The following is a 20,284-nucleotide window of genomic DNA, read 5'->3' as shown; positions in this document are numbered from 1 at the left end:
CCAAGTCAACGGGGGAAGCCAGATTCATTTAACAACCGTGTGAATGACTTAAGAATCGCAGCGATTCGTATAACGAGGGTGTCGAGAAAGGTCATAAAACGGGACAAAACCACTGCGGCCGTTCCCTTGACAACTGTGGCAAGAGGTTGCAAAACGGGGCAACCTTTACTTAACAGCTACCTCGTTTATCAAATGGGCGTTGTGGTCATAAGTCAAGGACTACCCCTCCGATATAATTTTTTTCCCCCTGCCTTCCCCACTTCCAATCACTTGTGTGCACAGGGGAGCAGGTGCGTCTTTTGCACTCAATGCCACATTACCGAAACTCTTCTGTTCTGAAGCGAAGGGCCCTTTAGCCTGAGCGAGAGCGTTTGCTGACAATTAGAGAGGCGACTTTTTTTTAAAAAAAAAAAAATACATCGTTTCTTTCACAGCTTGCAGCACTTGAAACGGCCATTTTGAGCGGAGGGCATTTTGAATTCGGAACACTTGCGGCCTCCTTTCCTGCTGGCCGTGTATCTCGGCAGCCAAAAGGACCGTTGGGCCCGGGACCCTCCAGACGGAAGCGACTCCGGATTAAATCCTAAATGGGAGGCCAGCTTAGAAAGAGAGACTGTAGGGATTTTCAAAATTTCAACAATCGCGCAGGCAGGGGACGGAGGAGAGTCAAAATTATAATAATCCTGCCTGCTATCGATTGGGATGAGGAGACGTCAAGGGCTGGGTTCCGGTCTACGATACTGGGAATGCTAGAACACGAGAAAACAACGTTGGGATACAAGCAGTATTCCAGTCATATGAGGGGCTGCCCCAAAGAAGAACGGGGTTCAACCTCTTCTCCAAAGCACCGGAAGGCAGGACAAGGAGCAACGGATGGAAACTCATCAAGGAGACAAGCAACCTGGAATTAAGGAGAAATTTCCAGAACAGTGGAGGACAATTAACCAGTGGAACGGCTTCCCCCCAGAAATTGCCACCACAGCCAGCAGTTCAATCCTGACCGGCTCAAGGTTGACTCAGCTTTCCATCCTTCCGAGGTGGGTCAAATGAGGACCCGGATTGTTGGGGGCAAATAGGCTGACTCTGTGAAACCGCTTAGAGAGCCTTGGTGGAGCCTTGGTGGAGCAGTGGGCTGATGCCTCCTTAAGTAACACCAGCTGCCTGCAATTAGTGCAGGTTTGAGTCCCACCAGGCTCAAGGTTGACTCAGCCTTCCATCCTTCCGAGGGAGGTAAAATGAGGACCCAGATTGTTGGGGGCAATTAAGCTGACTTTGTAATAATGCCGCTTGAGGGTGTGTGTGAAAGCCCTAATAAGCAGGCATATACATAGAATGAAGGCTACTGCTAAGCTTGTAAGCCACCCTGAGTCTTCGGAGAAGGGCGGGATATAAATGGAATAAAAATAAAAATAAATAAATAAAATAGAGAGGGGCTGTAAAGCGCCGTAAAGCGGGGTATAAGTCTAAGGGCTATTCTTAAGTGCTTTTTGCTGAAGCCCGTCCTCAGAGCTCTTCCAAGCTTGGAAGAACAAGCCTTGGGTCCCGGTGACCGACTCAGAAGTGAATCAAATACCCAAGTTGGTTTTAAGTGAGTTGCCCGTTGCCCCCTCTTCCCCAAATGGCAAAGTTTCTTGGTCCCAACAAGGCTCCAACTTTTTTTTTAAACTGCTCAGGTGTCAGAATCCATTTATATCACATTTCATAAATGTATAGGTAGAACAATGTGCTTATTCTGGGGATTCTGCCATCTCTCCGAAGGGGGGGGGGAGAGGATAGACTTTAGGCATCTTCAAACAACAGGGAACATTTGAACAAAAAAGGAAGCAATAACCATAAAACCAAGGAGAGTTCCCTTTCCCATGGAAGGGCCTGACATCTGACCAAAGGGATGAGGGGAGGGGCTGAAATGGGAATGCTTTATATAGGATTGAAATGTAACTTTGTTAGATTCCGTCTTGTATTGCCACAATCGATTCCATCCTAGTAAACATTTTCCTTTTGGACTAAACTTGCATCCAAGAGTTCTTATTTCCTAAGATGTGGATTGAGGTGGATTGAGGACATCAGGATTCCTCAGCAAAAGGCGGGAACTGAGAACACACAGCCATGTTCGCCCAGGGCCAGTCTCTTAGGCTAACTTAAGAGCTTGTGGGTTAGTAGAGTTGGAAAACGGTTCGTTCGGCAACCAGGTTAGTTAAACGGCTATGCAGGAAAATTAGGGTTTTCAAAGCCACGGCACCGGATACCCGGCCCCAGAGACTCAGGCACGTTGGGGGTTTTGGCACCTTTTGAAAAGATGGCCTCTGTCTGGTTTTATTTCCAAGAGAGGCTTCCGACTAAACAGGGATTTGGGGAGGATTTCCAAAATGGTAGATGTGGCTGCGCACAGACCCCCCCTCCCCCTCCCTCAATTCCCCAGAAGGCAAGATGGTTTCGCAGTTTCGGTGGCGGAGGAAGAACGGGGTGAACCAGATTCAAGTCCCGGAGAGGGTGGGAACTCTCAATCCAGTCAACCTGGTAGGGTTCTTGTGGAGGAGGGGGTCTTCAAACGTGGCCCTTTCATGACTTGTGGACTTCAACTTCCAGAATTCCTCAGCCAGCGCTGCTGGCTGAGGAATTCTGGAAGTTGAAGTCCACAAGTCATGAAAGGGCCAAGTTTGAAGACCCTTGTTGTGGAGGATAAAGTAGAGGTTCCTTGAGTTTTGCAGAAGAGGCAGGACAAATGGATCGATTGAATAAGATATATCCCAAGCTGCTTTTCTCTTACTTTTGTGTAGGAGGAACCCTTGTTAACGTTTCTGTTGTTCATTCTCCTCCCCCTCCCACTCTGACCTTCTTAAAGTTAAGTGGTACCTTGGTACTCAACCCCTTTGAAACTCATCGAATTTGGGACTCGATGCGTTTTGACATGAAAATTTTGTCCCGGTACTCAGCGTTTCTTCCATACTCATGGCACAAGCCAGATCTTGTCCATGTTGGCTGGCTCCGTTATTCCTTATGGGAATAACGTAGGAATTGTTTTCGGTACTCATCGCGCCTCCCGGAACAAATTAACGATGAGTAGCGAGGTACCACTGTCTCCAGTTTAGTGGAGAAGACATTCTGGAGGATTAAAAAGGATGGGGGGAAAAAAAGAGGCATTTTTTAACGCCACCACAAGTCGCTTTTCCGTTTCATGTGATCGGAAGCAACTTTTCAATCAAAACGTTGAGACAGAGAGAGAGAGAGAGAGAGAGAGAGAGAGAGAGAGAGAGAGAGAGAGGGAGAGGCAGCGACACCCCCAATCTTACTAATTGCTCCCCCTCCCCCCACATTAAGGACCCCAATTTCTTACTATGTGCAGCTGTAAGTAGTCGCCGAGCCCAGAGGCACTGTCCACCCGCACCAGGATCGCGTTCTTCTGGTGCGTACTGAATCCCACGGCCAGCCGGTCAGCCCGTGTGCTGGGACGGTCATTTGGGGGCCAAACGTAGGTAATCAGCGCCCCGCCTTTGCCAAAAATGTACGTCGTGCCAGCTGGAAAGAAAAAGGAGGAGGAGGAGGTCAGCAAGGAAGGTCCGAGGAATTCCCACCCTGTTAGTAGGAGGACGTTCTCTTTCCCAAAGTTTTCGGCAGATCTCCAGAAGTCAAAATAGGGAAACGTCTCACCTGCCATTCATCCCGGTCTGCTCTGGGCTCAGAGCAGGAGCTTAATTGACACCACATAGCCCCCTCCCCCCCCCTTAAGACCAACCTTTGCAGGTGTTTTTGAAGGATTTTTAATGTCAACTATTTACTTGGCGGAGAAAGCCTCCTCAATCGTGCTCCGGGTAGTAAAATTCGATTTGGCAATTTGCTGGCTGCTCGGGGCGGGGGAGAAGAGGCCGAAGGTGTAGGAAGAGACAAATGAATGCTCTTCCCTTTTTATGACTCTAAATTATTGTATTTTCTATTAAGCAAATTTTATGGAGCTGGGGCGTTGTTGTTTATTTTTTATTTATTTTGTCCCTATGGTCTTGAAGCGAGGCAATGAATCGTTGACCCTGGTCTGAGATGGGAGAAAGCTTATCGATTGATATATGCTTAAATTGAGGTCTATAGGGGTGATGGCAGCTTGGCTGAACGGGAGGCGAAATGGCAGAAAGTCAAAAACATGTGCAGAGTGCTTTGACCCTCAAACCTGCTGCTCCAGGCCTTGAAAACTTCCCTTCCTTTGTCAGGCTTTTAATTTTGCCTCTGAGAAGTCTTTAGTGCGCTCTGAGCTTGGCTGTTTTCTTACAGACATTTCATGACCCAGTTAAGTAACGTCATCAGTGTTAGAAGGGAATGGAATTGAGAGGAGGAGGAGGAGGAGGAGGAGGAGGAGAATTAAGGGGTCCTTGGCGCGCTCTGAGCTTGGTTATTTTCTTGCAGACATTTCATGACCCAACTAGGTAACATCATCAGTGCTAGCAGGGTTTGCTCTGAGTTTATATTCCATATCATTATTATTATTATCATCATCCAGAAAATAAACTAAGAGCAAACCCTACTCCTTACCAGCACTGATAATGTTACCTGGTTTGGGTAATGAAACGCAAACTAGCTAATAAGAAAACGCCCAAGTTCAGGGAGCACCAAGGAGCTGCAAATATTCTCCTTTCTTACCATTTCCCCCCCTATTTCCACACACACACACCGCCTTTCCGTGTCAATGAGATCCCTTTCTCTTAAATTGTTCGGGTGGCTCTCAAAAGCGCTGCTAATTGCTGCAAACAAACTCTGCGAAAGGCTAGGCGGCTTTGCGAAGGAAATGCTTCTCGTAAATAAATAGAAATGATGATGGGGGGACTCCATGACGCCGCCACGCACACGTAGAAAAATCAATGCACCACGGGGTTTGTTGATGCTTTTATCAGAAAAATGTATTCCGGGGAAGAAACCTTAAAATTGGTAAACAACGGCGCGGAGGTTGACATCTTTCTCAGAGCAGGTGTGGGCAAACTGGCAGCCTTGGGCCTGTCTACAGCCCTTATAGGAAGAGTTCCCCTGCTTCTTCCAATGGGGCCGACGCAAATGTCAGATTTACACAACGGGGGTGAGAGACGCGGGGCACCACATCCCCGTCTCCCAGGCGGATGAGGATGAGCACCATGCAAGCTGCCTTCACGCAAGATGCTTGGAGGAAAAACCACACCTGGCGCATTTGCCTTCACACTACTAGCAGATCTGGGGGCGGGAGGCAGTGGGGAGGGGGAGTCGAGTAAGTTTCACCCACAATTCTGGGAGGTGAGCGCTGCAAAACAGCCTCTCCTGCCTATCTGCATTCCATTGTAAGATGGGTGGACTTCCCCTCCCAGAATTCCCAAGCCAGCCAGCCATCACGACTACCGTTATATGCCGAGGCACAGTGGTACCTATTTATCTACTTGCATTTGCATGCTTTTGTTTTTTCTACCCTGCAAGGAATTATTTCAGGACGGGGCAAAACTCTACAGCAGGGGAAGAAAACTGCTTGCAAACAACCGGATTGGGGTGTGCGTGTGCGTGTGTGTGTGTGTATGGGGTGGAGCAGTGGTGGGATTCAGCCAGTTCCCACCTCTTTGGCAAAACTGGCAGCTAATTTTTTTGTTGCCCAGGCCCAGAATGGACTTCCGGAAGTGGCATCCATGCAGAGAACCGGTTGTTGCCATATTTGAATCCCACCACTTACTCCTTCCTTCCTTCCTTCCTTCCTTCCTTCCTTCCTTCCTTCCTTCCTTCCTTCCTTCCTTCCTTCCTTCCTTCCTTCCTCCTTTTCTTCCTCCCTGTGGTGGGCTACAGCCACTTCACACCACTTTGGCAGAACCAGTAGCTAATTTTTGGTTGCCCAGGCCCAGAACGGACTTCCGGAAGCGGCATCCATGCAGCGAACCAGTGGTTCACATATATGAATCCCACCACTGGGGCGGGGGGGGGTTAGGGTTACGGGGTGGGGGGAGGTATTGGAGAGTGTGACGTCCACATTCCCAAAATGACCGAGGGGAGGCGGACGGGCAGCGAGGAAGAGGAGCTTAGCAGTGAACAAAATGGCATCCACAACAGCGTGGCCGCTCGTACGCAAAGCGCAGGAGCCCCGGGTTTTAAAGTCCCCACCCGCTACCCCCCGGGATCCTCCGTCTCGGCTTCCTTAACTTACTCATTCAGGTGAGGCTCTTTCCAGCCTGAGTTATTTCCTCCCTTTTTTTTTTTCATTTCCCAAGAATGCAACTTGGGAGAGCCGGGAGCATTAAGCCTTCCAGCCCGCCGGATCATATTAATAAAAAAAAAAAACCCTCCAGAAGCTGTAAATGAAGAGAAGGGCGCCAGGGAGGGCACACAAAAGCTTCTGAAGGCGTTTCGTCTTTTTTTTTAAAAAAGGCACGGAGCTCGTCTCCAAACCAGACCCTTGGAAAGCCACGAGTCCGTGCACGAACGATGCGGGGGGGGGGACCCGGGGAAGCGAAAGGCAGACGGCTCACATGCCAAGCTTTATGGGTCCCACCTGGGCAAGCGCCCGGCCGCTTGACTTTCCCCGTCCCACCTTCCCCGGCTCAAGCCAGGGCACGAGATTCAGCACCCCCGCCTGGCGAGCTTCTCCAGGCCTCGGGAAATTAATGCATATTTCATATCTCCGCGGCGCTGCAGCAAAACGCCTGGCAAATTGAAATGCGCGCGCATGCGCCTTTGGTTTGGCGGGGGGGGCAGTGTCTGCCTCTTGGCTCTGGTGCCACTCAGACAAGGATGAGCTTCGAAAGCAACGTTTCTCAAGCTTGCCCACTGTGTGGACTTCCAACTCCCAGAATTCCCCAGCCAGCGTCGCTGGCTGGGGAATTCTGGGAGTTGAAGTCCACACGTCTTACAAAGGGGCCGAGGTTGCGACGCACTGCTCAAAAAAGGCTCTAGAGATAGTTCTCGACCTACGGTCGCCATTCAGCCCCAAGTTTCCGTGGCTGAGCAAGACAGCGAAGTGAGTTTTGCTCCGTTTTTTACGACTCTCCTTGCCAAAGCTGTTAAGCGAATCACTGCCAGTTGTTCAATTAGTCACACAGTTCTTTAAGCGAATCCGGCTTCCCCGTTGACTTGGCTTGTCAGAAGGGCCGCCAAAGGGGAACCCGTGACCCCCGCCTGGGATGGCCGCGACCGTCATAAATACGAGCCGGCTGACAAGCATCCGAAGTTTGATCCCGTGACCGCCGGGGATGCCACCACGGTCGCTAAAGTGTGGAAAAACGGTCACGAGTTCCTCTTTTCCCCCAAGCGCCATTGCAACCCTAAACCCTTTCGCAACCTTCTGACCAGCAAAGTCAATGGGGGAAACCCGATTCGCTTAACGGCCATGTGACTAGCTTAACGACTGCAGCGATTCCCTTAGCAACGGCGGCAAAGAAAGTCGTCAAACGGGGCCCAATTCACTTAGCACATGTCTCACTTAGCAACGGGGGGCTCAACGGCGGTGGTAAAGCCGAGGACTTACCGGTGTAATCTCCCTTAGGCAGATTACAAATGCCAGCACCCAAAATCTGGGGAGGGCCCCCCCACACACACACATATCAAAATTGTCGTCCATATTGCTTTCTCTATGTCATCTCTAAGTCATAAATAAATAAAAATCTCCCTGCCCTGACCCAAATCTCTAGGTTTTATCGTGGATTTCCTTCCGAATGATTGCTGCCCAAGTCTTTCACCCACTCCTCGGCCGAGAGAGCAAGTAATTTCACAGTTATTATTTCAAGGTATTTCAAGATCTACCCAGACCACGCAGAAGACAGATCCTAATGTCCAGAGTTTCCAAACAATTCAGCAACCTCTGCCACGCAACACCCCAGATTTAACAACTGTCAGTAAGACAGATTTTAAAAAAAGTTTGGAGAGCGGACGTGGCGGAGCCCGAGAGACAGCAGAAGAGAAAGAACTGGGGGGGGGGGGGGGAAATATGAGAAAAACCCACAGAGATGTACAAATAGAAGTAGCACGATTGTGGCGGGGGGAAAAAAAAAGGAAAAATAATCTCAATAGCAATAGGCGCCTTGGGTGCAATCCCCAAACATCTGGAGCATCATTTGAACACCGCCGGCATTGGCAGATTCACCACCGGTCAATTGCAAGAAAAAGGCGGTTTTACTCGCTACAGCCTCCATCCTGCGACGATACCTTAAAAATAAAAATAAAAGCAAACATAAACATCTGTCTCTCCCTGGTCCTTGGGCAGGATTGGACAGGTAGACCAAAATGCCAAATCTGGTCTAAACATCTGGCTGACTCCGCAGCCCACCACCGTGATAAGAATATCAGAAAGAAAAGAGACTGACAAGTAGCCTTCGACTTACAACCGCTCGTTTAGGGAGCGTTCAAAGTTTTACAACGGCACTGCAGAAAAGGACTTATGACCCTTTTTCACACCGAGTGTGTGTGTGTGTGTGTGTGTGTGTGTGTGTGTGTGGTGTGGAGACCCTTGATTTAATCCCCCTGCAGAATGGCAGGCTCCCATCCGGCAGAGCCAGGTTTTCAGAACCGGGGTCTCCCGACGGTTCTCGCCCCCGTCCCTTTCTGCGTGGTACGCGCACACCGCCATGCTGCCAGCCTCAGCCGTTCATGCGCCAAATAAAACCGAAGCAGGAAAAGGGAGAGGACGCTGGGTGTGTGTGTGTGTGGGGGGGGGGGGAAAGCAACGTGAAAATGTAGGTCACCGACGAGATGGCAGGAGGCCCTCCCCCCAGAGTTGAGGAGGGGGAAACGGGCGGCCCTGAATAATTCATCTTCCCACTAGGGCCCAAAGAAGGTGGGGGGCTTGGAAGAGGGAGAGCCCCCCACCCCAGGACCCAGCCAGAGACCACCGTGCTGCAGAAATGCTGCTTGGGAAAGATGCAGAAGTGTGGAGGGAGGGTGGACATCAAAGGACGCCGTTCCCCTGGCTGGGCGGGAGAGCACAAAGCAGAGGAATCCCCTTGGCGGCTTTCTGCGCATGGACAGAGGAATGCTCCCCTCTGCCCTATGTCTGCGGGGGAAGCCCGCAGCTCCAGGACCCCCTTCTCCAAGGGAAGGCTGGGGGATGTTTTCCAGCCCCACCGCCCTTAGCCAGCAAGTCCCCAGGAAGCAGAGCAGAATGAACCATTGAAAATGTAAAGAATCCCTCGAGAAAGAGTTGCCGGGGGCGGGTGGTGGTGGTCCTGCGTTCGAAATCCACTCGGTTATTATCAACAGTCCGTTGGGGTTGCTGATCAAGTCCATCGCCTATTTTGAGTCAGGGGTCTTTCAGGAGGGTTTGTCCTAGGGTCCTAGAGCCAGGGTTTCCTGGTGGTTAAAAGCACCAGGTTAGGAAAGAGAAGGCCGTGAGTTCAAGTCCCACCTTGGCCGGGAAAGGCTGCTGGGTGACTTTGGGCCCTCTCTCTCTCAGCCCAGCCCAGCCCCACAGGGTTGGTGTGTCTGGGGACAACAGGAGGAAGGAAGGTGGGTGCTGGGTACGTTCGCTCCCTTGAATTATTTGCAAACCTAATAAAAAGGCGGGATACAGATAAAAGACAAATAAAATAAATAAAAATGGCCATTTCAAAGGGCCATTCCCCCAAGGGGGCCTTGCAGCCCAGGGGGCACGGAGTGGGGTCCTCAGCATGGAGAGGTCCAATGCTCACCAGACAAAAGGACCAATGGGGAGAGAACAGCAAAAAGGGTAAAAAAAAACAACGCAGCCCAAGTTTTAAACACTTTTGCCTGTCCGGGAAGACCTCTAGATGTCTAGGCTTGACCTACTGAGAAGTGCAATCCCTTAAAAACAGTGGCCTTCACTCAACACGCGGCAGTATCTAGATAATAGGATAGGATAGGATAGGATAGGATAGGATAGGATAGAATAGGATAGGATAGAATAGAATAGAATAGAATAGAATAGAATAGAATAGAATAGAATAGAATAGAATAGAATAGAATAGAATAGAATAAGATTAGAATAGAATAGAATAGAATAGAATAGAATAGAATAGAATAGAATAGAATAGAACAGAGAATAGAATAGAATAGAATAGAATAGAATAGAATAGAATAGAATAGAATAAGATTAGAATAGAATAGAATAGAATAGAATAGAATAGAATAGAATAGAATAGAATAGAATAGAATAGAATAGAATAGAATAGAATAGAATAGAATAGAATAGAATTACGGCATAGAATAGAATAGAATAGAATAGAATAGAATAGAATAGAATAGAATAGAATAAGAGAGAATAGAATAGAATAGAATAGAATAGAACAGAGAATAGAATAGAATAGAATAGAATAGAATAGAATAGAATAAGAGAGAATAGAATAGAATAGAATAGAATAGAATAGAATAGAATAGAATAGAATAGAATAGAATAGAATAGAATAAGAGAGAATAGAATAGAATAGAATAGAATAGAATAGAATAGAATAGAATAGAATAGAATAGAATAGAATAGAATAAGAGAGAATAGAATAGAATAGAATAGAATAGAATAGAATAGAATAGAATAGAATAGAATAGAATAGAATAGAATAAGAGAGAATGGAATAGAATAGAATAGAATAGAATAGAATAGAATATGGAATGGAATGGAATGGAATAGAATAGAATAGAATAGAATAGAATAGAATAGAATAGAATAGAATAGAATAGAATAGAATAGAATATGGAATGGAATGGAATGGAATAGAATAGAATAGAATAGAATAGAATAGAATAGAATAGAATTGAATAGAATAGAATAGAATAGAATAGAATAGAATAGAATAGAATAGAATAGAACAGAGAATAGAATAGAATAGAATAGAATAAGAGAGAATAGAATAGAATAGAATAGAATAGAATAGAATAGAATAGAATAGAATAGAATAGAATAGAATAGAATAAGAGAGAATGGAATGGAATAGAAATAGAATAGAATAGAATCTGGAAGGGACCTTGGAGGTCTTCTAGTCGTGCCCCCTGCTCAAGCAGGAGAACCTATACCATCTCAGACAGGTGAATGTCCAGTCTCTTCTTAAAAACCTCCGATGATGAAGCACCTACAAGTTCTGAAGTCAAGCTGTTCCACTGGTTGATTGTCCTCAAGTGCTAGGAAGTTTCTCCTTAATTCCAGGTTGCTTCTCTCCTTGGTCAGTTTCCAACCACTGTTTCTTGTCCTGCCTTCTGGTGCTTTGGAGAATAAGTTGACTCCTCCTCTTCTTTAGCAGCCCCTCAGATACTGGAATGCTGCTATCATGTCCCCCCTATTTCTTCCTTTTCTTTAGACTAGCCAAACCCAAGTCCTGCAGCCGTTCTTCACATATTTTAGTCTCCAGATCATCTCGGTTGCTCTTCTCTGAACTTTTTCCAAGGTCTCAACCTCTTTTTTGTAGTATGGTGACCAAAATTGATGTCCCTGTTTAAAATTCTTAATGCAGAATCATGAGGACTAGAAACATGGTTGTTCTTTTTTTTTTTATAAAGGAAAAGGCCATTACCAGTCTCCAGTTCAAAGGCTTCCTCCCAGACAGAAAGGAAAAGAAAGCAAGGGTCCAAGCCCAGACTCAGGCGGCGTATCAATTGAATTTATAAATCAAACCAAAATAATAATAATAATAATGAAAAAAATCAGGCCGATGATGCTCCAAGGTGGAGGGGTCAGGCCACCTTTCCTGAACCTCAATCTGCTAAAATCTAGAAGACTTTGCGAGGCATCAACTCCGATGTCGCCTTTTCCCAGCCCAGGCAAATTACACCGCCCCGGAAGGCAAAGTCCAGCGACTCGGAGTGTGCGGCTTTGTAGCCGTTGTGTGTCGAATTCGCTTTTTTGCAATTTTCATCCTGCCCTTCAATTTAACGAAAGCCACGGGGTGGAAACCGGAGCCACCTTGGGGGTCAAGAAAGCAAAAAAGGGAGGCAGCGCAGGCAGCGCAGGACGGGCAAAGGCCACTTCGCGGCACGATGCTGTTAAGCTGTTTGGAAGGGTCGCGTAATAAACCAGGAAACCATCATAACAAGCTTTGCCCAAAGGCTGACACCGCAGGTAGTCCTCAACTTACGACCGCCGTTGAGCCCAGGCTGTATGTTGCTAAGCGAGAGGTTGCTTAAGTGAGTTTCGTCCCCTTTTGCAACCTTTCTGGCCACGGCGGGTAACTGAAATCCCTGCGGTTGTAAAGTAAGTATCGTGGTTGTTAAGCAGGTCTGGCTTTTTCCCATTGACTTTGCTCGTGGGAAAGCCGCAAAAGGGGATCGGATGACCCGGGACGCTGCGACCGTCCTCAGTACGAGTCAGTCGCCAAGCGTCGCATGTTTCGATCGCGTGACCGCGGGGACGCTGCAACGGTTTGTTGAAGTGTGACCGTTGCACTTTTTTTTCAGGGCTGCGGTAACTTCAAAGGGACACTAAACGAAACAGTTGTAAGTCAAGGACTAATTGTGTTCCAGATGGCAGCTAACCGAACTAGGTAGCCCCAAGGTCCTCACTTCACAACGGCACGTGATTCACTTAACCAGAGAGGTCGTAAAATTGGGCAAAATTCACTGAACCACCATCTCACTTAGCAACGGAAAGTTTGGGCTCCACTGTGGTCGTAAGTCGAGGACTGCCTTCATCTAACCGTCTCCTTTTGCCTTCCATCTTTTCTCAGCATCAGTCCAGGTAGTTCTCGACTTATGTCCACATCTGTTAAGTGAGTTATGCCCCATTTTACGACCTCTCTTGCCGCAGTTGTCAAGTGAATCACTGCAGTTGGTAAGTCGGTAACCCCGTTCTTAAGTGAACCTGGTTTCCCCGTTGATTTGGCTTTTGTCAGAAGGTTGCAAAGGGGGGTCACGTGACACACACCCCCCTCCCCGGGATGCTGCGACCGTCGTAAATACGAGTCAGTTGCCAAACACCTGAATTGTGACCACGTGGCCCTGGGGATGCTGCAACGGTCCTAAGTCCGAAAAACGGTTCCTAAAGCCCCCTTTCTGCAGTGCCGTTGTAACTTTGAACGGTCAGTAAATGAACTCTCGTAAACCGAGGACCCCCTGCCATCTTCTCCGGTGAGCCCCCCCCCCACACCTTCCTTCTCAACCTGGTGGCTTAAAGTATTTGAATTTGTAACCGCAGAAATTAGTTTATTGTTTGAGGGTGGTCATGACAGCACATGGCTGCTTTCCACCCCGCAGCTTCCCCCCCCCACTAAATATTTTGCAAAATACACTTTCGAAGTCCTCAGAAAAACAACAACAACAACAACAAGAACAACAACAAACAAACGAAACCCCAAAGGAACTAAACAAAATTAAGGAGACGCTCCAGCAATCTTCCGTCCTCCAAATTCATCTCGGCCCTTCGTTAGGAAGAAAGGAAATGGGCCGCTCGTCTCCCGAGCGGAAACGGAGCAGCGCGACCTAGCAAGTGGATAAAATGGATGCCTGATTCTGCCCGAACCTTACTCCCGGTTGCTTTTGGCACGGGCCCCGAAGTCTTCCGTAATGGATCTGAAGTGGGGAGGCAAGACCGGCTAAGCGGTGGCAGCCCACCACTTCAAGGCAGTGGGTGGTGGGGAGAGGTGAGGGGGCCACCAAAAGCATCAGCCCCCCCCCAGGCTACGAAGCAGCACGATGGAGCTGCTCAGCTGAAAAGAAGGACCGAGGGAGACGTGATAGCAGTGTTCCAATCTCTCAGGGGCTGCCCCAAAGAAGAAGGAGTCAAGCTATTCTCCAAAGCGCCTGAAGGCAGGACAAGAAGCAACGGATGGAAACGCGTCAAGGAGAGAAGCAACCCGGAACTAAGGTTTTACCTAAGTGCAAAACTTTGCTTTTCTCCACGTTAAATTTCATTTTGCTGGATAGGGGCCGTTGTCCTATTCCAGGGGTAGGCCACCTTGGCTCCTTTGTGACTCACGGACTTCAACTCCCAGAATTCCTGAGCCAGCCATGTTGAGGGGAAAGGAAGAGGCTTCCAAGCTGAGCCAGGCTGGCTCAGGAATTCTGGGAGTTGAAGTCCACCAGTCATGAAGGGGCCATAGTTTCCCCATGCTGGCTCAGGAATTCTGGGAGTTGAAGTCCACCAGTCATGAAGGGGCCATAGTTCCCCCATGCCTGCTCGGGAATTCTGGGAGTTGAAGTCCACAAGTCATGAAGGGGCCATAGTTTCCCCATGCTGGCTCAGGAATTCTGGGAGTTGAAGTCCACCAGTCATGAAGGGGCCATAGTTTTCCCCATGCTGGCTCAGGTATTCTGGGAGTTGAAGTCCACCAGTCATGAAGGGGCCATAGTTTCCCCATGCTGGCTCAGGAATTCTGGGAGTTGAAGTCCACCAGTCATGAAGGGGCCATAGTTTTCCCCATGCTGGCTCAGGAATTCTGGGAGTTGAAGTCCACCAGTCATGAAGGGGCCATAGTTCCCCCATTCTGGCTCAGGAATTCTGGGAGTTGAAGTCCACCAGTCATGAAGGGGCCATAGTTCCCCCATGCCTGCTTGGGAATTCTGGGAGTTGAAGTCCACAAGTCATGAAGGGGCCATAGTTTTCCCCATGCTGGCTCAGGAATTCTGGGAGTTGAAGTCCACAAGTCATGAAGGGGCCATAGTTCCCCCATGCTGGCTCAGGAATTCTGGGAGTTGAAGTCCACCAGTCATGAAGGGGCCATAGTTCCCCCGTGCTGGCTGAGGAATTCTGGGAGTTGAAGACCATGAGTCATCAAAGGGGCCATAATTCTCCCATGCTGGCTGAGGAATTCTGGGAGTTAAGTCCATGAGTCATGAAGGGGCCATAGTTCCCCCATGCTGGCCCAGGAATTCTGGGAGTTGAAGTCCACGAGTCATGAAGGTGCACAGTTCCCCCATGCTGGCTCAGGAATTCTGGGAGTTGAGGTCCACCAGTCATAAAAGAGCCAAGGTGGCCTACCCCTGTCCTATTCCAAGTCTCCCTCGAGATGGAAGGGGAAAAAATATGGCTGCAATTAGCGAGACTTCCAGATCTGATGCCTCCGTGATGTCACCAGGATCAGAGCCTTTAGGTTTTACCCAGGAGCTGTCTGGTTTTCAAAGCAGCAGGCTGAGCTGAGCAAATCCCAGTGATTTGTGTGTGTGTGAGTCTGTGTGCGCGTGCGTGAGTGTGAGTGAGTGAGAGAGAGAGAATTAATTTCTCCTACTACCCCCTCTTTGCACCCACCCAGCAGGCATCTTCCTCTCTTCCCCCTCCAGGTGTGCAGGCTGGCATTAATTCCTTGCTTTTATAAAATAAATATTGATACCAGCATCTGCCTGCCGTGAATGGCAGTGTTTTGGCATGAGTAATGGGTCCTAATGGGGGTTTATTTTTAAACCAAGGGAACTGACAAAGATCATTAGAACCTTAATAGAAATTCCATCATTAGCATAAGTATGGGAGATTAAAAGCAGAGTTCTCTCCATTTTCCTCTGCATAAGCCCTCCTTTCTCTTCAGAAGCACCCAGGGGGAGGAGGTAAACCCGGGAGTGTGATTCCGGGAATTTCGGATATTCGGTCCTGGGGATGAGGACTGAGTCAGATCCTGCAATCTGGGTGGAAGACAAGGTTCGGGAACTGAAGCCAGGAGGGGCGTGGGACAAGGGAGCCTACCCCCCCCTGCCGTTTCTTTTCATTTCTAGCATAGCAAAAGGAATGGCAGAGGAAGGGAGGTTGAGTCAGGCCTGGTTCAGACGCAGCAAACCTTTACATTGTGTTTCTCAATTTCAACAACTTTAAAATGTGGGGACTTCAACTCCCAGATCCCCCAGACAGCCTGCTTTAAGAGGGGTGGGCTTCAATTCCCAGAATCCCCCCCTTGCCAGCATGCTTTAAGAGGGGCAGAGTTCAACTCCCAGAATTCCCCAGCCAGGCTGCTTTAAGAAGGGTGAACCTCAATTCCCAGAATCCCCCAGGCAGCCTGCTTTAAGAAGGGTCGACTTCAACTCCCAGATCCCCCAGCCAGCTTGCTTTAAAAGGGGTGGGCTTCAATTCCCAGAATCCCCCCCAGCATGCTTTCAGAGGGGCGGACTTCAACTCCCAGAATTCCCTAGCCAGGCTGCTTTAAGAGGGGTAAACCTCAATTCCCAGAATCCCCCAGGCACCCTGCTTTAAGAAGGGTCGACTTCAACTCCCAGAATTCCCCAGCCAGCATGCTTTAAAACCTCAATTCCCAGAATCCCCCAGGCAGCCTGCTTTAAGATGGATGGACTTCAACTCCCAGAATCCTGCTGCCAGCCTGCTGTAAGAAGGGTAAACTTCAATTCTCGGAATTCCCCAGCCAGCCTGCTTTAAGAGGGGTGGACTTCAACTCCCAGAATCCCCCAACAGCATGCTTTGAACTTCAACTCCCAGAATGCCTGAGTCAGCCAGCATGCTTTAAAGATGGAATTCTGGGAGTTGAAGTCTATACCTCTTAAGCTTGCTGAGTCTGAGAAACGCTGTTCTCATCGTCAGTTGGGGGTGGAGGGGAGGCCGAGGAGCAGAACGCTCAGATGCCAACTTCAATTTTTTAAGACCACAAATAGCCTAGAAGAAAAATGTAAGCAGCCATTAAAATTGTAGCTCACCTGGGAAGGTATTTATTTATCAAATTTATATAGCCACCCATTTAACCAAAAGTGATTCTGCTTCCAAGCTCGGTTTGGGAATATGCGAGTCGGGCAATAATATTTCCCCCCCCCACCCCATAAAAATAGCTTTTTCCTTTTTTTTTTAAAATGGATGCCTTAACAAAGCATTCTGCATACAAGTACTGTAATTCCTTTTCTATTTTTTAACCAAAGACAGTAATCAAACTGTACAGCCATTGTTTAACCGAGAGAAAAGAACAGCGCTATATGCCAGCTGGTTGAATAACACCGAAAATTGGTTTGTTGTGGGGCCCCCCCCATCCCCAATAACGAAGGCAGAGGGATTTGAGTGGCATATCTAGATCGTGTTGTGCATTCTGGGGTTGCAAAAAAAAAAAAAAGAAGAAGTAGCGCCAATTAGCAGCGCACAACTCGTTAGCCAATTTAATAGGCTTTCTTTCCGGTTGCCAGAAAAATGGCAAAATATTTCATCACTGACCACGATCAACATGTTTCGCACGTTTGAGAGCCCGCTTAAAAAAAATGATTATTCTCCCAAGATGCCATCTGCAGCTTGGCAGAACTGAAAACATTTTAAAAAGGTAGGTTGGCTTGCTGCGAAAAAATATCTCTTCCAGACGGAAATTCTCTTTTGGGGCCAAATCTTTGGCACCGGCAGACAAAAGATCTTCGTCTCTAGGCCAAATGAGGACATGCCGGCTGGGGATGCTGGGAACTGAAGTCCCAACGCATTTGTCTGGTAGGGCAAATGATCCTCAACCTTGACAACTTGCCAAGGAATTCTGGGAGATGAAGTCCACAGGTCTTAAAGTTACCGAGGAATTCTGGGAGATGAAGTCCACAGGTCTTAAAATTGCCAAGGAATTCTGGGAGATGAAGTCCACAGGTCTTAAAGTTACCGAGGAATTCTGGGAGATGAAGTCCACAGGTCTTAAAATTGCCGAGGAATTCTGGGAGATGGAGTCCACAGGTCTTAAAGTTGCCGAGGAATTCTGGGAGTTGAAGTCCACAGGTCTTAAAGTTGTCAAGGAATTCTGGGAGATGGAGTCCACAGGTCTTAAAATTGCCGAGGAATTCTGGGAGTTGAAGTCCACAGGTCTTAAAGTTGGCGAGGAATTCTGGGAGTTGAAGTCCACAAGTATTCAAGTTGCCAAGGTTGAGGACCCCCGTGGCAGGTAAAGGTATCTGCAGAATGTGTGGTTTACGAGATTTTTTTTATCTGTCGCACTTGTTCCTCAAAAGAGGGTGACAGGAAAGCAATTTTATGGTCTGCTTCTTTCAGTCCTCCATCAAAATTCAAGGTTGTCCCGGAAAATGTGCTTAAAGGCCATTTTTTAAAAAACCAGAACCAGACACATAAAGGGAAGATTCACTCCTCGCGCTAGGCTGTAATGCGATCTATCCACTTGTCCTGGTTTCACTCAGCATCGCCGGCTAACTTGGCCAGTGTGGCTGGTAAACCACGGTTTGTGGCTTTGGATGGTGCGGGAACTTTTGACCACACAAACCATGGCTTTTCAGTGCAAGGGAGGCAATCTCTCTCTCTCTCTCTCTCTCTCTCTCTCTCTGTCACACACACACGCTCATGCATAAACACACCCACTCACACCCATGACATACTGGCAGCCCTCTGCTTAACGACCACAATCCACCCCAACATTTCTGCTGCCAAGTGAAACCCTCGTTAAGGGAATTTTTGCTCCGTTTTACGACCTTTCTTGCCACAGCTGATAAGGGAATCAATGCAGTGGTGAAGTTAGCAAAACGGTTGTTAAGTTCTCAAGAAGAGATTGGACAGCCATTTGTCCAGAATGGAACAGGGTCTCCTGTTTGAGGGGGTTGGACTAGAAGACCTCCAAGGTCCCTTACGGCTCTCTTATTCTGTATTCTGCATCACACCAAGCCTGCAGGACTCAATCAGCCAGGCAGATGTTCTGGGAGAAAGCAGTGTGTGTGTGTGTGTGTGTGTGTGTGTGTGTGTGTGTGTTTCTCAAGTGACTGGGCTTTAGGCCAGGTGAAGCTTTATAGATAACAACCAGAATCACATCCAGAAACAAACCGGTAATCAGTCCCGATTGCAAAGCGGGGGCGGGGGGGGGCCAATCCATAAGATCTCCTTCTTACTGCACAACACACACACACACACACACACACACGCCCCCCCCTTCATCCCACCCACTTAGTCAAGTCAGAAAAGACCCAACAGCTGGACAAAGTTCCTTTTCCCAACGTCTGAACCAAGCCTGGCTGTGTTTGTGGTTGACTGTATTGTCCGCAGCCTCTCAATGGGTTCACTCAGTGACCGAGTCAAATTTGTTGCAAGAATCTGGCCGTGCAGGGGTGTCCAGGCCCCTTGTCCTCCTCATTCAACCCTCACAGTCTTTCAAGAGAGCATCCTCTCGCCCAGGAGATGCCAATCAAACTGCCAACCCATCTCACCTGGCATTTGCCACCAGGCCCATGAGAATTTTCAGAGAGGGGGGGGAGAGAGAGAGAGAGAGAGAGAGGGAGGGAGGGAGAGGGAGGGAAGGAGAGAGGGGGAAAGGAGGAGATGGAGGGAGAGGGGGAGAGGGAGGGAGAGAGGGAGAGGGACAGGGAGAGGGGGAGGGAGAGAGAGGGAGGGAAGGAGAGGGAAGGAGAGAGGGGGAGAGGGAGGGAGGGAGGGAGAGGGAGAGGGAGAGGGAAGGAGAGAGGGGGAGAGAGAGAGGGAAGGAGGGAGGGAGAGGGAGGGGGGAAGAGAGGGAGAGAGAGAGAGGGGGGGGAGGAAGAGAGGGAGGGGGAGAGAAAGGGGGAGGGAGAGGGAGGGAGAGAGGGAGGGAGGGAGAGGGGGAGAGGGAGGGAGAGGGAAGGAGAGAGGGGGAGAGGGAGAGAGAGAGAGGGAAGGAGAGAGGGAGGGAGGGAGGGAGAGGGAGGGGGGAAGAGGGGGAGAGAGAGGGAGGAAGAGAGGGAGGGGGAGAGAGAGGGGGAGAGAGGGGGAGGGAGAGGGAGGGGGGAAGAGGGGGAGAGAGAGAGAGAGAGGGAGGAAGAGAGGGAGGGGGAGAGAGAGGGGGAGAGAGGGGGAGGGAGAGAGAAGACAGAAGTCCGAATTGGCTTAATTTCTCCAATTGATTTGAATGCCGGTCCTGAATCGGGCCCAATTCACACACTCGCCTCGACGCAACACGTGGCCCGCCACCACCGTCGCGGCTGCCAAATCGTCATTTTTAGTGTGACAGAAGGGAGCCTTCATTAAACACAAGTGGAAAATGGGATTAACTGCACTTAATTAAATGGGATTGTTAATTAAGCTGAGGGGGCAGTTAAAACACACTTCGGATCTTCAGTTGGGGGCCCGATCTCTACTTGGTACTGGCTTCACCCACTCTGAGGGGGTGTCCGATGCAGGTTGGGGAGTCAAACATGGTCCCACCCATGTCCATTCCTGACCGTGACACGGGAAGTCCTTTTCCTTTCCCCCTGGCCCTAGTGGGAGATGGGGTTCGATTCTGGTCACCCCAAATCCAGAAGGCTAATTAATGTAGGGTGGCAGGGGGTTCGGGGGACACCAGTGAAGATGACACAGGGATACGAGGACCTGCGCTACGGAAGAACTGTGGAGTCTTCAGGCTCATCCTGTGATGGGCATCCAACTGGGAAGATGATCAAGGACGACCTTCCATGGCGACAGATCAGTAAGGCACAGAAGGTTGCCTAGATTTTGTCAAAACATCAGGCCAAACTCAGATCAACATAAATATAAATCCTTAGTAAGGCCACACCTGGAATGCTGCAT

At 48.9% G+C, this 20,284-nt stretch overlaps 1 protein-coding gene across 1 annotated transcript in view; it reads right to left on the bottom strand.

Annotated features, from left to right (window-relative positions):
- The window catches only part of NRXN2 (neurexin 2), a 224,839-nt gene that overhangs the window by 85,709 nt on the left and 118,846 nt on the right, over positions 1–20,284 (bottom strand). The window contains 1 exon segment of the mRNA XM_083374184.1: positions 3,335–3,516. Within this exon segment, the coding sequence (XP_083230310.1) occupies positions 3,335–3,516 (182 nt within the window).

The sequence above is a fragment of the Vipera ursinii genome, assembly GCF_947247035.1.
Source record: "Vipera ursinii genome assembly, chromosome: 15".
In the NCBI taxonomy this organism is placed as follows: Eukaryota; Metazoa; Chordata; class Lepidosauria; order Squamata; family Viperidae; genus Vipera; species Vipera ursinii.
This window is presented reverse-complemented; position numbering and strand designations above follow the sequence as displayed.